The 13,396-nt window shown below is 45.3% G+C and overlaps 1 protein-coding gene across 1 annotated transcript; it reads right to left on the bottom strand.

Annotated features, from left to right (window-relative positions):
• Nucleotides 1-930: 930 nt before the first annotated feature.
• Nucleotides 931-2,834, bottom strand: LOC130050555 (uncharacterized protein F54H12.2-like). The gene is made up of 3 exons (XM_056150772.1): nt 1,800-2,834; nt 1,449-1,670; nt 931-987 (listed from the first exon to the last, which is right to left on the bottom strand). The coding sequence occupies exons 1-3, from the start codon at nt 2,832-2,834 to the stop codon at nt 931-933; spliced, it is 1,314 nt and encodes a 437-aa protein (XP_056006747.1).
• Nucleotides 2,835-13,396: the final 10,562 nt, after the last annotated feature.

The following is a 13,396-nucleotide window of genomic DNA, read 5'->3' as shown; positions in this document are numbered from 1 at the left end:
ACTCTAGCCAGGGTTCTCTAGTGTGACAACAACATTTATAGACAAAGGGATAATACGTCAGCTCTGCCAATCTCTCTATCCACTTCTGTTTGGCCAGGATGTTTTCTTTTTTATAATGAAAACAGCCACAAGTTCTCCAATGTCCTCGGCAATACCCACACACTAGTACATCAATCTCATCATCCGCGTACCGTTCAAACGACATGATTGAGAAAAATGGTAACAAGTGACCTATTTATATAGTGTTTTTTGATGAGTCATCAACATGACGTCAGCCATCTTTGACTGAGGTAGGGGATGTTTTCAAGGACGTCCGCGCTCTCGCCTTTTTAAACGAGCGCAACGTCAAAATCTGGCATTCCGATTTTTTTTTTTAGGAACCAGAGAAGTAGATATGAGTCGTAGAGTAGGACCAGACCCTACAGTGATGGACTATTTTTTCAAATGGGAGGAGGATTGGGACCGAGAGATTGCCCCGCCGGCCTCACGGGAGGCTCTTCCCCCACCGGCCATGAGCCAGGATCTGCCCCCGCCAGAGGAAAACTGGGACGTAGAGTTGGAAGTGGTGCAGCGGCCTCCGGGGAGAGTGTTTTTTAAACACGGGTTGCCTGTTTTTGTGTTTGACCATCACCAACCCCCGGAGGAGCAGAAAAAGAAGAGAAGAAAGAGGAAGAAGAAGAAGAACAGACAGTGAGGGGGGACAGAGAAGAGAAGAAGAGAAGGAGAAGAGAAGAAGAAGAAGAAGAGAAAAGACCAAGAACAGAGAGAGAGAGAGAGAAAGAAAACAGCCCTTTTCAGGGCTACCCATTCTTTTTGAAAAGACATGGTTGATTACAATGACAAGAAAAACAAACCCACAAGATTTTTCCAACGTTTTATTAAACTCCAACTATGAACAATAACAATACAATAACATAGTTTACAATACATTCAGTCTTTGACATTGACAAGTTTGTCCTTGATGGGTTCTCGGTTTTCGGAAGGTCTCTTTAAACCAATCAGCCACAAAACGATCGCGTTGTAAGGCCGTGCCTTTCCAGGGAAGTAACCATTCTTGTACGGTGCTTCTATGTCGATGGCGTTGATGTAAAAAATACACACAGTATTGTCCACAGACATCCGTATTCAAATCTTGATAACAATGGGTGCTATGAATCCAAGTCTCTCCGTGGCATTGAATAAAGTCTTGGATGTCTTTATGGCTGGGAGGTAATCCGTAAGAATCAAAATATTCGACGGTAGGGCTACTCAAATACAAACAGACCCAATGCGCTCCAGGGCGATCGTGAGGGTCTGTATTCACCACGATGGCTTTGTGATGAGGTAACAGCTCAGGTATGACATCTCGAGGATACACACCTGCAAACGCCGGTCCTAAATCTCGTTGTAAAACATCTCTCAATTGCTGAGTATCCATCTCTCTCTCTCTCTTAGTAATCGATGCTGACTTCTCGTTGTTTGTTGATTTCTAGCAGATTGTCGAACACGGCATACACCACACAGTTTAAGGTCCTGGCCACGTTGGCGGCAAATTGCACTTCCACTCTCAAGTTCCCAGTCTGTATGAGCTCAAATTTATCCGTCTGGGCTTCTTGATCTTTCGTGAAATCCACACACCAGAGGGTGTAACCGTTTTTATACTCTTCCTGGGTAATGTCCGGAGCCCAGTCCTGGCCTAATTTTCCCAAGCCTTTGTACAGACTCAAATACGATCTCAGGTACTGATCGTCGGTGAAATTAGGTTCCAAAGGTCGGGTTTCCATCATTTCTCCATTGATACTGATTTCTAATTTCTTGACTTTCTCATTTTGGAAATGAAAGGGGTTTCTGGTATTATCCCCATTAAAAGCCGCATTGTCCACAAAGCCCAACACGATCAGTTTAGGCATCTGTCCTTGAAACAGATGATCGGTGATTTTAGATTGGGTGCCACTAGGAATGGTGAAGGTTTTCACTTCCACTCGTCTCAATGGATATTTCGCCGTTTGAGTACTCAGTTGCTGATTGATGAGCTTAATGATACTCGGCACAGGTTTGACTTTCCTCACCCACAAGATCATACTTTGAATGACCACTTTCCCACTACTCCCGGCAGCGGTCATCATGTAGAACTGGGGTCGAGCGCGATTGAATCTGAGACGGACATCCAAGCCATTAGGGAGACATTTCTCTTGCTCAAACAAATCCAGATGTAATCGATCCATCAACACGATCTCCTTACTGTCTGTAATCTTCTCGTGACGTTTTCTCAACCCTACATTCTTGGAATCATCCGGATACTCGGGAGTCGGGATGACGGCCGCGATGTTGACTTTGTTAGACACTACTGCAAATTCCACAGGAGTTTGAGTCAGAGCTTCTAATTTGACCTCATCCATATGTCCTGCCGTATCTTTTTCCCACAAGCTACAGGCTCTCATCTGGGTTTCCAGAGTCTTGGGTGCATAAGACAACAATTTCTCCAGATACGCTTTGTAGGGATAAGTATCCGTCCCCGGGGTAATGACTTTTCCATTGAGACTGACATCGATTTCACTGAACAAGGAATGGAGAATGTTATTCACGGGGGTCGAGGTCGAATTGCCTCCTGCGAGATTCGTTCCATTGGCTTTCGTGAATTTACATACCATCTGGAGATAAGTTTGGGATAAATCCAGATATTCATCTCCTTGTCCTTTGATTTCAAATTCAATCGGAGCCGTATCCGAGTTGAGGGTACTGGAAATGGGGTAATATTCCATCCATTTCGAATCTTCTAAAGTGACGTTGGTCGGGGGCACTTTAAACAGTTCTAAACTGCTGGTGCCACAAGCGCAAGATTCTCTGTGCATCATATTGGAACGATGTGTTACTCAGCGTGAACTGGCATCAAATGTGTTCTGGTCTCCTTCTCACCCCCTTTTTATAGGGTTCTCAGTCGAAAATATCCAGAGAGCGTTTTGGCTTACCCCTTTTCACTAGCTTCCTACCTCCCTTCCTAGATCGCTTCCTAGGTTGCTTCCTAGGTCTCTTATGAGGCCCTCCCCGAGCTAAGATACGTTGTTTTCTTTTAACAAATCCTTTTCCTTCCTGTATTCCCACCTGTTTCCCGCCTGTTTTCTTTTGACGGTCGTGTTTCCAGGCTTCCTGAGTATTCCTGTGCGCGCTTTTCTTCCTCGTTTGGATGGGGCTTTTCGAGACCTTCACCTACGAGCATACCCTGCTGTCTCTTTCAGGGCTTGGGCACCGTGTGTCTTGAGAGCGTCTTTGAGTGATCGTTTATTATCTAACACATCCATCCCTGTTTTAGCAGCAGCCTTTAAGGCACTTTTAGCCCCCGATTTGAGTAAATCGGTGAAAAATCCTTTTCCCTTCTGCTTTTCAGATTCTGGATCATATTCTTCTGTTGGATGGATTCTACGTCGTCTCCTCTGATAAGAGCGATAAGGGCGGTCGTAATCATAATATCTCTCTTGATAGACAGGACGCTGTTGTTGTTGTTGTTGCTGTTGTGCGGGGGCTCCACCTAATAATCCGCTGATCAGGGGACCCACCACTTTGCTAGCTAATCCCAGCAGGGCTCCAAACCCCTGACCCTGCTGCCGTATTAAACCTTTATGGTAGTGCATCTTGATGTAAATGAACTTCGTTAGGGGTTACACCCGCTTTTTATACTTTTTATGCCGTCTCTTTCTCTTCTTTCCTTGGCCCGCTTGACCCGCAATGGCATTGGCAATCCATGGAATGAGAAACCAGATTCCGTGTCCTTTCTGGCGTCTGACTCCTCGATGGTACTTCATCTTTCAATACACTTTGCGGAAATGAAGTTTGACTAAGGAGCGCCCATTTAAAAAGCCCATAGGACGCCCTAAAGAATTCATGATGTGTACCTCAATGGTATCGAAATATTTCTTACTCAGTTTCAAATATTCGGCTCGAATCGGTTCCCAACGGGCTTGTTGTCGATCGTCGTATTGACCCGTACAGGGGACGACTCTCAATAATTTCAATTTGTTGGTGCCCACCACTTGAGGATCCACAATGTCACAATACACATACATGGCTTTCAGATTGTCGTAGACATCCATGGTCGTGTTCCCCAAGTAATTCACGTTGATCCATTTCGTCATGGTTTCATCGCCCAGGATCATTTTGTCACTATCCAGACCTAGCTTGTACGCTAAGGTCGTAGGGAAACGAATGCACATGGGGGTGGCTCTCAGTGTTCTCCCATTTAACTGATACTCGACACGATCGTACTCGGGGTGATACACTAAGATCAGGTTGTTCCCCTCTTCGTTAGGATCCCCTAACTCGCTCCATACTTTCCACAGGGTTCTCCTTAAGGCTGCGTTGATTTCATTGATTAACGCCAAAGGTTGTGTATAAGCTCCGGGTCGGAAGTGAATGCGAATGATATCGAAGGGAAATAAACTATCCCCTCCCTCAAAGAGATGGGACCATGGCGTCAGATGCCAGGGGACCACCACCTCACACCTGCCCATCGTGACTTTGCCCATATTCTCTGTCTTAAATCTTTCCCATTTATAAGTGTTGGGATCTTGGACATGTTTCGTATACGGATCTGGAATGAGAACGTCCACATAAGCCTCGCTATCCGATACGTTTTGTAAGTTGGCCGAGTACATCATTTCTGTCAATCCGACTTCCCATTCTCCATCCGTTAAGTCCATGGTGTGTGGCAATAACGTTTTAAATTGAGCAGTCGTATTCGTCGGAAACGATTCCATCGACCCATCACTCAACAGAGTCATGTAAAACCCTTCTCCTCCAGCCATGATGTCTTAAATGAGACCCTGTCTCTGTTTCCTTCTCTATTTATACACAACACCGTTTTGTTTTTTTTTCACAATTTTTATTTGAAACAACATACAACATGACAATACATTCAATTCAATTCATTCTTCTTGATCGCGGCCACCACCGCACATCAACGCATCCGAGTCTGGTAACGTCAGGGTTCGTCTCGGGACTAAGCGTCGTCGCATCACCAGATAGTGTCGGGTTCCCCAGCAATCGGCTACATCATAACCTCCATTGATCATGTCTTTAAAATGGTAGAGACAAGCTTTCACGTTGTCGTACCAAGGACTATCATTTAAGGTCCAATCGGATTCGTCTTGTCGTCCCATCAATCCCCAGAAGGCTTTGACTTTCCAGCGAAACTCTTGATATTTAGTCTTTCTGATAAATGGCACCCAACCATCAGGAATCACGATCCGTTTGTACAAGTACACAGAATGCGTGGACGTTTTGTGTTGTTTACAATGCATCAAACACATCTGCTTATCCCAGAACCAGGTACTTTTCTTCCCCTCTTGTTTCCAGGCGTACTGTGGCTTAGCCATGGTGAACTGATCTCTCAGGTGAAGGGGACTCCTGTTTTATAGGAGGTGCATTCATTTGAGGACTAGGCATGACGTAGCCCACCAAAGAACTTAAGGTCACCATCCAAAAATCACGATTGGGATCGCGTATGGCTAACATGACTACCGAGGTGATAATGATGGTTAAACAGAGGAATAATTGTGCAAAATACACAATTTCACTCCGGGGGACTTTTTCACCCAAGAAAGTCCACTGGGTGGTCATGGCAGAATGAGATCCGCTTGCGGAATCCATGGATCAAAACTGGGAGGATATCCTTTCCAACGCACTTTGACTTCTGAAATGACTTTTTTTCCCACACGCCGCTTTTTATACCCTAAGATTTCCTCCACTTCATAGACATCATCGTCTTTAATCACTTGTTGTAATTCCTTCTCGTAAAAGGTTCCTTCTAATTCTTCCCCGTGATCATCTTGAATGCGATAGACGTTTCGTCCTGGCACTTTTCTAGAGATGGTAAACAGTTCTTTGGTCCAATTCGGTAAATATCCTTTTTCAAACGTACGTTTGGCTTTACTAATGCGTACACGATCCCCCACTTGCAAGCGACTCGTGGTATCGGCACTCTGTTTTCCATACAAGGTTTTCCATACGGTCAAGACATTCTTGGCATTGACTTGAGCAGGAGCTCGCCGGATACTGCGATGATAGGTATGATTGTAACCATACACCAGATCGACCAAGACATCGACATACCGTCGTGTTTTATGGCCTGTAAAATACCGCCACATGCGTGCTTTCAGCGTGCGTTGAAAACGTTCCACAATACTGGCTTTGGTTTCGGCATTACGGGTCGTAAAGAAATGAATGGATTTGAAGGCTTGACGAAATTCTTTATTGGTAAATTCTTTTCCTTGATCGGACTGAATGCGCACGGGGCGACGTCCCTCTCGAAAAATCCGTCGTAGGCCTCGTATCATTTCTTTCCCCGTTTTCTGTTTTAAAGGCACGACCCAGGCATATTTAGACAGCACGTCAATGGCACATAATAAAAACGTATACCCATTATTGTCTTGTTTCAAGCTGGAGACATCGGCTAAATCTAATTGCCATTGTTCATCCATATCCGTCACTCGTGTTTGTCGTCGCTTGAATTTCCTCCGTATCGGTTTATGCAAGGTATAGGTATCTTGAGCTTTCACCCATTCTCGAATTTGAGACAGGGTAATCTTGTGTCCTAATTGACGCACTTGACGATACAACGCCTGGACTCCCCCATAACCTGTCTTGGGATCGTAATACAGTCGCTGTAAGATCTGTTCTGGTTTCATGGTAGATTTAACCATTTTCCGATGTCACGGGCCGTCTTTCTACCAGCATCTCTGATCGGTTTAGGGGTTAGACGTTGCGGTGTTTCATAGAACGATTGATCAAATCCCGTGAGCTCTTGAAATCCACTCTCCTCTTCCTCTAGAGGTCTAGGCGTACTGATTTTCCCTGGTTTGTCCATGGCTTTTATAACATCCCGATTGCTCACATATCCTTTGGGAGCATGAGTCTCTTTTAACGCTTGAGCAAATTCCTCTAATCCCGCGGGGGGATCACGATGTCTTAAGGGTCTTTGTCGCTGGGTTTCGCTCATTAAATCCACAATATTGGAATCGGGAACCCTGCGTCCTCTATAGCTGATTTCTCCTTCTTTATTCCAAGTCACCACTTTGGATTTCTTGAGATGATCGAGTAATAAACCTGCTTTCTTTTGACCCGGTTTATTGACGCTTTTGATAATCTGTTCCTCCAAGTCATCGGGTGCTGAGGCGGCTGAGGGTGGTGAGGCGGCACTGGCTGCACTGGTTGGGGAGGGCAGAGTCGCTGTGGTGGGATGTCGAGCTTGTTGTAAATATTGACGATAGCGATGAAGTTGATGACCGTACAACCCCACTTTTTCTTTCTCGGTTAAATCATCTCGATGTTCAATCTCATCCAAATCACTGCGTAAACCAATAGTCGAGGTAAATTCGGGAGGTTTAGGTAATTTGCCTTTTAATTCGTTGAGCATCGCTTCCGGTACCAACACCATTTTTCGACTCATGATTTCTTACAAATCTTGCCACACACAAACGAACCCAATCCTTTTTGGTGGATGAGTATACCTCGTCGTTTTTTCACGGGTTGAGGCCGAACTAAGCGTCTCAAGATGTGTTTCTTTCGACCCAGTTGTCGCTTCTGAGTAGGGGTGAGAGGAATCACCCCTTTTAATAGATTGTACACAATCTCACAAATCTTTAAAATGCAGTCATTGGAACAATGTTTCAACACCTCTGTCTTTAATTTGCTGGAATAGTGAGGAGCCGCTAACGTCTGCAAGAGCGGTAAATGAGGTCGTAATCGACATTCACACTTCTTCGTATGAGCCATGGTAATGAAGGGAGGGGCACCTTCCCCCTCCTTTTTATACCTAGTCCAGGACAATGGCACTCGGATGTTTAGGATCAAAACGCTTGTGATGGACGGTCTCTTCGTGACGATTGCGGTTCTCTCTCGCATTGAAGACCAGAGGGCAAAATTTACATTTATATTTCTTTTGCACCTGAACCGGTGTTGAGGTGGTTAAGGGTTGAAATTTCATGCCTCCAAAGGTATGAGCAAAACTCGGTAGAGCAGTATCACTGGTTCTGGAACTTCCTATAGGCCCATGCATGGGTCGTTCCATTTTCTTTTGAGCTAATCCGGCTTTCAGATCGGCTAACGTTTTAGTGGCCTTGGGGGGAGTGGCCTTGGGAAACGGCATCTTCACAATGAGAGGGGTTTTCTTTGGAGCCCAATTGGGAAACGGATTCTTCATCCTGAGAGGTGTCTTCTTAGGTGTCTTCTTAGGGGACTTCTTAGGTGTCTTCTTAGGTAAGCGAATAATGAGTTTAGGAATTCTCTGAGGCGATTTTTTAGCTTTCTTAGCCCGTGGTTTCTTGGTTTTCTTGGGTTGTCTCCCACGGGGCTTACGGCCTGTTTCCCATTTGAATAAATGACGGATAATGGTCCCTCCTAAGAATCCGGCGCCTCCTCGTTTCAAAATGGCTTTTTTACGCTCTTCTTTATTGGCCTTCTTATCGGCAATGACACTCAAGTCTTGGAGATGGGATTGAATGAACCGCTGAGTGATTTTATTGCCTGGTAAGACGCCTCGCAATAAATTTCGAGCTCCCATCGCAAACCAGTTGAGTAAGGCTCTACGTCCAAATTCAATGAGATGACTCCGTTGAACGGGATCCCGTTCCCGTTGTAAACGGCGTAACGTTTTGACTAATTTACTCTTCGCGGAAGGTCTACCCATGGTGAAGACTGTCTTTCAAATGATACACCTGCCCATGATGTGACATTATTTATACTCTCGGGGGCATGTGCACAGCCAAGTTGGTAAAGAGTTGACTTCTTAATCTTAAATCGTCCGACGTCTGAGGACTCAAGTCCACTAGTAAATACCCGTGAGGTACACGGGTGGCGTCCTCATAGGCTGGAAGTAAATGCGGCATTTGTAATTGCCGACTTAACACCCCAATCTGAGATTTATCTCGAGGATTTTTAAACAGCACAAGATAGTGAGCATTCAGACTGATGGTATGATGTTGTACTGCTCGATCAAACAGATTTTGTGTGATATAAATGACACTGGTATTTCGATGATGCGCTTTGCGCGTAAACCAGTCGACAATCGATTCGATGGCTTTACCTCCCATCATATCATCAAAAATGAGTAGATGACGCGTACTGAGATCCGCCACTATCTGCTCATCGTCTTGAGGTATATTGCGGATAAAAGTGACCTTGTCCTGTAAGGATTCGTACGCGGGCTGCCATTCTCGATAACACCATACTATCTTTTCGGGAGGCGGTGCAATCCACTGCGTATTTTGCACCAGCTGTTTGACAAATTCTGTTTTACCCGATTTAGAGGGTCCGGCCACCACCATGGTAAATTCATGTTTCAACTGAAAAGGCTCAAGTGTCTCGTAGGTATACATCTTGATAAATGACACAAGTTCAGGAAAATCATATCTATTTATTAACAAATAAAAATACGTACAGCTTGCTCAACACCATGTCTACAAATAGGACATTGTTTCAGTCCCGTAGCACATATAGCACAAGTACATAAATGACCACAAGGTAAAAAAGCTATTCTCAAGTCTCTTTCTAAACACAGATGACATTTCTCCGTCGTAGCCGGATTCTCCACACTGTCTACAGGTAAGTCTCCCCAATCCTTCCCCGTCTCTCGCATTCGGCTAACGGCGTCGAACATTTGCCGTACCCATTGTTTGCCCTTATTACACTTCAGGTAAGGACAGTGAGGATACCAATAAGCATGTTGTATCCAAGGATTGTCGACAGCTCCCCAATGGTGAAGTCCAAAGTTGCAATAAAAACAGCACGTGTTATCCCCGTACCCTTTGTAAAAGTATCCCGCTTCTGCAATGGTAGGTAATAGCTTCTGCAAGTGTTCGGGAGCATTTTCAAACGACGCTACTCGATCTGACAGTAGAGCATAACGTGGTGTACCCGGGTTATGTAGTGATTCGTAGTCCGTCATTTTTGCCGACTGATGGTTTTCTCTAGCATCTCCTTTTTAATACCCGTAAGGCAGCGTGTCATAGTCATGAATACGTTGACGTTTATCATACACCATGCGGTATTTCTTCACCAGAGGAATGGTTCGCACATCATGTTGGCGGGTTCGTTGAATAAAGTGCGGATAGCGGACATGGACTTCTTCTTCTTCTCCTTTTAACATTTTTTCCAACGTATCGAGAGACACGACTCTAGAGGCACGATAATTGAGTGTCAATCCTTTGACTTTGCAGACAGATTTTCCATTCTGGGTCTCGTACGCATAATTTTTGGGCCCGCCCGACATGTACTTGATGATACGATCTCCACCCAATTCATCGGTCCAGCCGCCTAAACTGTTGATAATGGTCGGGTTGAACTGGGTCTCGTCGTGCTGATAGATGATACTATCCGTGTCAAAGTATAAGACACGCTCTCCCAAAGGCTGTAACGTCTCGTACAAATGTAAACGAGCATGAGCTGTTGTAAAACACGCCAGCACCACGTTTCCAAAGGGGCAGTCTTCTAAAAATTCTTCTTTCTCCTGATAATTGATCAGCATCATATCACATTCGGGGCGTTCACGATTTTCTAAGAGTTCGATTCCTTTGACTTCTAAAGTGGCATCTTGTAATTTCTGTTGTAATTCTTCTTCTTCCGTGAGATACAGGGATTTGGGTAATTGTAATCGTTGAGCAAATTTTCCCCACAAGCAATTTAAAAAGAGTTTTGCAATGGTTCTTCGGACCGGATTTTTCTGGATGTCGGCCGGGTTCATGGCAATGCCTTCTCGTTGCTGAATTTCCTCAATGTAATGTTGCTGCTGTTGGGCTGTTTGACAATCCTCGGGGAATCCGGAAGCTTCTTGTTTAATTTTCAAAAAGGTGTTGATATACGCTCGAAATAAGTGCTCACTGGTTTTCTCAAAATGCCAAACTTCGTAAATGCGGTCGAGACGATAGCCCAGATCTAATGCTTTGTGAAGTTCGGTGGTCACCCAGGTTCCAGTGAGACTGCGTTCAGAATCGGTGTGCTGGCACCGCTCGTCGGGTCCTAAGTTGCGCTGTTCCGCACAGGTGCGGCATAAGGGAAAGAGTAATTTGTCCCCGGTCTTGTAAGGTAATACGGGGTGATACAGCTCTCGGGGTGGTAAGACACGACAACGAATGAGCCCGAAATAGTCTCTGACATCGGTGAAATGGCTGGTGATGACTTGGGGATGTTGGACGGGAAATGGCTTGTATTTCAACACGTACGGGTACAGGGAACAGACATCCACGTATCGCATATCCCCTTCCTCACAATACAGTCGTGTAGCATTGGTCCGGCCTCCGTACAAAGCGTCACGGGGATTCAAAGGATCTTGTATATCGACTCCTTGTAAAAATTCCTGTAAGTCGGCATTGGTCTGGGTCTGACGATCAAACTCGTGTTCCCATATGCTCACGACTGTATAGCCTTGGTTTTCTAAAGCACTGGCTCGTTTTAAGGTGTCCAGGTAGAGGTCTTGATACGTATGCTGAACACGATGAGGATGCATGTCAGTCAACAGATTCGGGTAACAGGTGGGACAGCCGTGCCAGTAACAGCCATAGAATTCGTACACGATACGGGATTCCTCATCATACCCATCTACTGTATAGGGTCCAAGCGTGACTTCGCCCCCATTTCTAGCATGTCGTATGCAGTGATGTTGATGTTCTAGCCAGGCGAGCCATCGACAAGCTTTAGCTGAATATCGTCGTGCTGGCCGGTAGCCCATATTAGGAATGATGGCGATGGTATTTTCATCCATGAATCCTCGTCGGTAGGCTAAATTAGCCGTGCTGGCAAACGTGATGGATTCTTGAAAGGGGTCTACTTCCACCAGATCAAACAGGGTGGACTTGAAATGGGCACAACAGCGGCGTAAAATATCCACGTCCGAGATGCAGTAAGCTAAGAATTCTTTCTGGAAATCAAAGACTTTGCCCTCTTGTTGATGGTACCAAGTATAGAAGGCTTCACGATTGGCGGTGGACATATCGTCAGGATTGTAGAAATGAGCGGCCGGGTAAGGACCCACATACTGCTGGTTCTCTGTCGTGTTGAAAAAGTGAGGGAAATATCCTTTTTTCAATTCCGTTAATCCGAAAGCAGAGGGCATCTTGGCAAGAGCAAAGGGTAGAAAGTTGTAAGAATCGATGAATCTCAACCCCAAGACTTGCATGGATAAGATTTTACTGCCGTTCAGGATGACGGTGGGTTTGATACACGCCGTGTGAACCAGGTAATTCAAAATAAACTGCCCATCGTATCCTTTGAAATTGTGGGCAATGATGGTGGCTTCATCGTGTTTGAGTTCCACATGGCCTTGCTCATCGGTCTCGCTCTGTAAGAGCCATTCCATAAACTGTTTTAACGTGTCGGGTCCTTGAAATAGGAAGCGGCGTTGTGATCCGAATCCTTCACAATGAGAACAGGGCTTGTCGATATCCACACTGTCGCAATGTTGACACACACGTTCTGCCACGCATAAATTGGGGGTGTGAATACCGTTTTCCTGACTGCATTCGAAATCGTAATAAATGTATATTTTCAACTCCTCTTCTTCTTCTTTTTCTTTCTTAGGTTTGGGTTTCGTCTGTACAAAGCAGTGATGAGGCATGGTGACGACTTTGTGACAGATGCGGCATTCGGTTTGACCCCCACACGCGTGGCGTTTTAATAATTTCTTGGACATCCATTTCTGACACTGGTTACACCGCCCCATTAAACTGCAGACCGTGGTCGTTGTATTACTGCTGTAGGGTTTTAAATGGTTCTGGTAACAAGCTGCATTTCTGAAAAATCCCTTACAATGAGGGCAATTCGTCTGAGTCCCGTCCGGGATACAGGGGGTATCGGCTAAACAAAATGAGCATCGATGAGGACAGACGGTCCGATGTTCTTCAATGTGACTGTAGCCAACATCGCAATAATCGCAATAGTATTTGTTTTCCGTCACTCCAGGCATAGACACAATGGCATCGTAATGCTCGTTATCCAGCAGGATATTCAAACAAGTCCCGTGCCCCGGTCCTTTGTAAATAGGTTCCAGTCGTAAACGAGTTGTATTCGTTTTGAATTGAAATATTTTCAATCGATACTGCGGGGCGAGCGCGTGCTGTAATTGCTCCCATTCACGTGGCCCACACGGCTGGTTCATAACACACCCAGCTTGTTCCATCAAGGCTATCGCTTCTCGTTTCTGGTCGAGAGTTTTGAAATCCCCTTTTCTCATGCGTAACCATCTCGTTTCCCATGCCGGGTCGTTTGATTTCTGGCTGTGTAGACGTGCTACCACAATAGCCCGGGACAAGCAGAGAGAATCCTCAGGATTTTGAATGCGAACGATCGCTCTCTTGGAGTTTTTGAATTTTTCCTTTTCCACATGCAGATGTTTTTTCTTAGTGCACCCGCTGCCTTGTGGATATTTGACATG

Source organism: Ostrea edulis, chromosome 9, assembly GCF_947568905.1.
Source record: "Ostrea edulis chromosome 9, xbOstEdul1.1, whole genome shotgun sequence".
NCBI classification, from domain to species: domain Eukaryota; kingdom Metazoa; phylum Mollusca; class Bivalvia; order Ostreida; family Ostreidae; genus Ostrea; species Ostrea edulis.
This window is presented reverse-complemented; position numbering and strand designations above follow the sequence as displayed.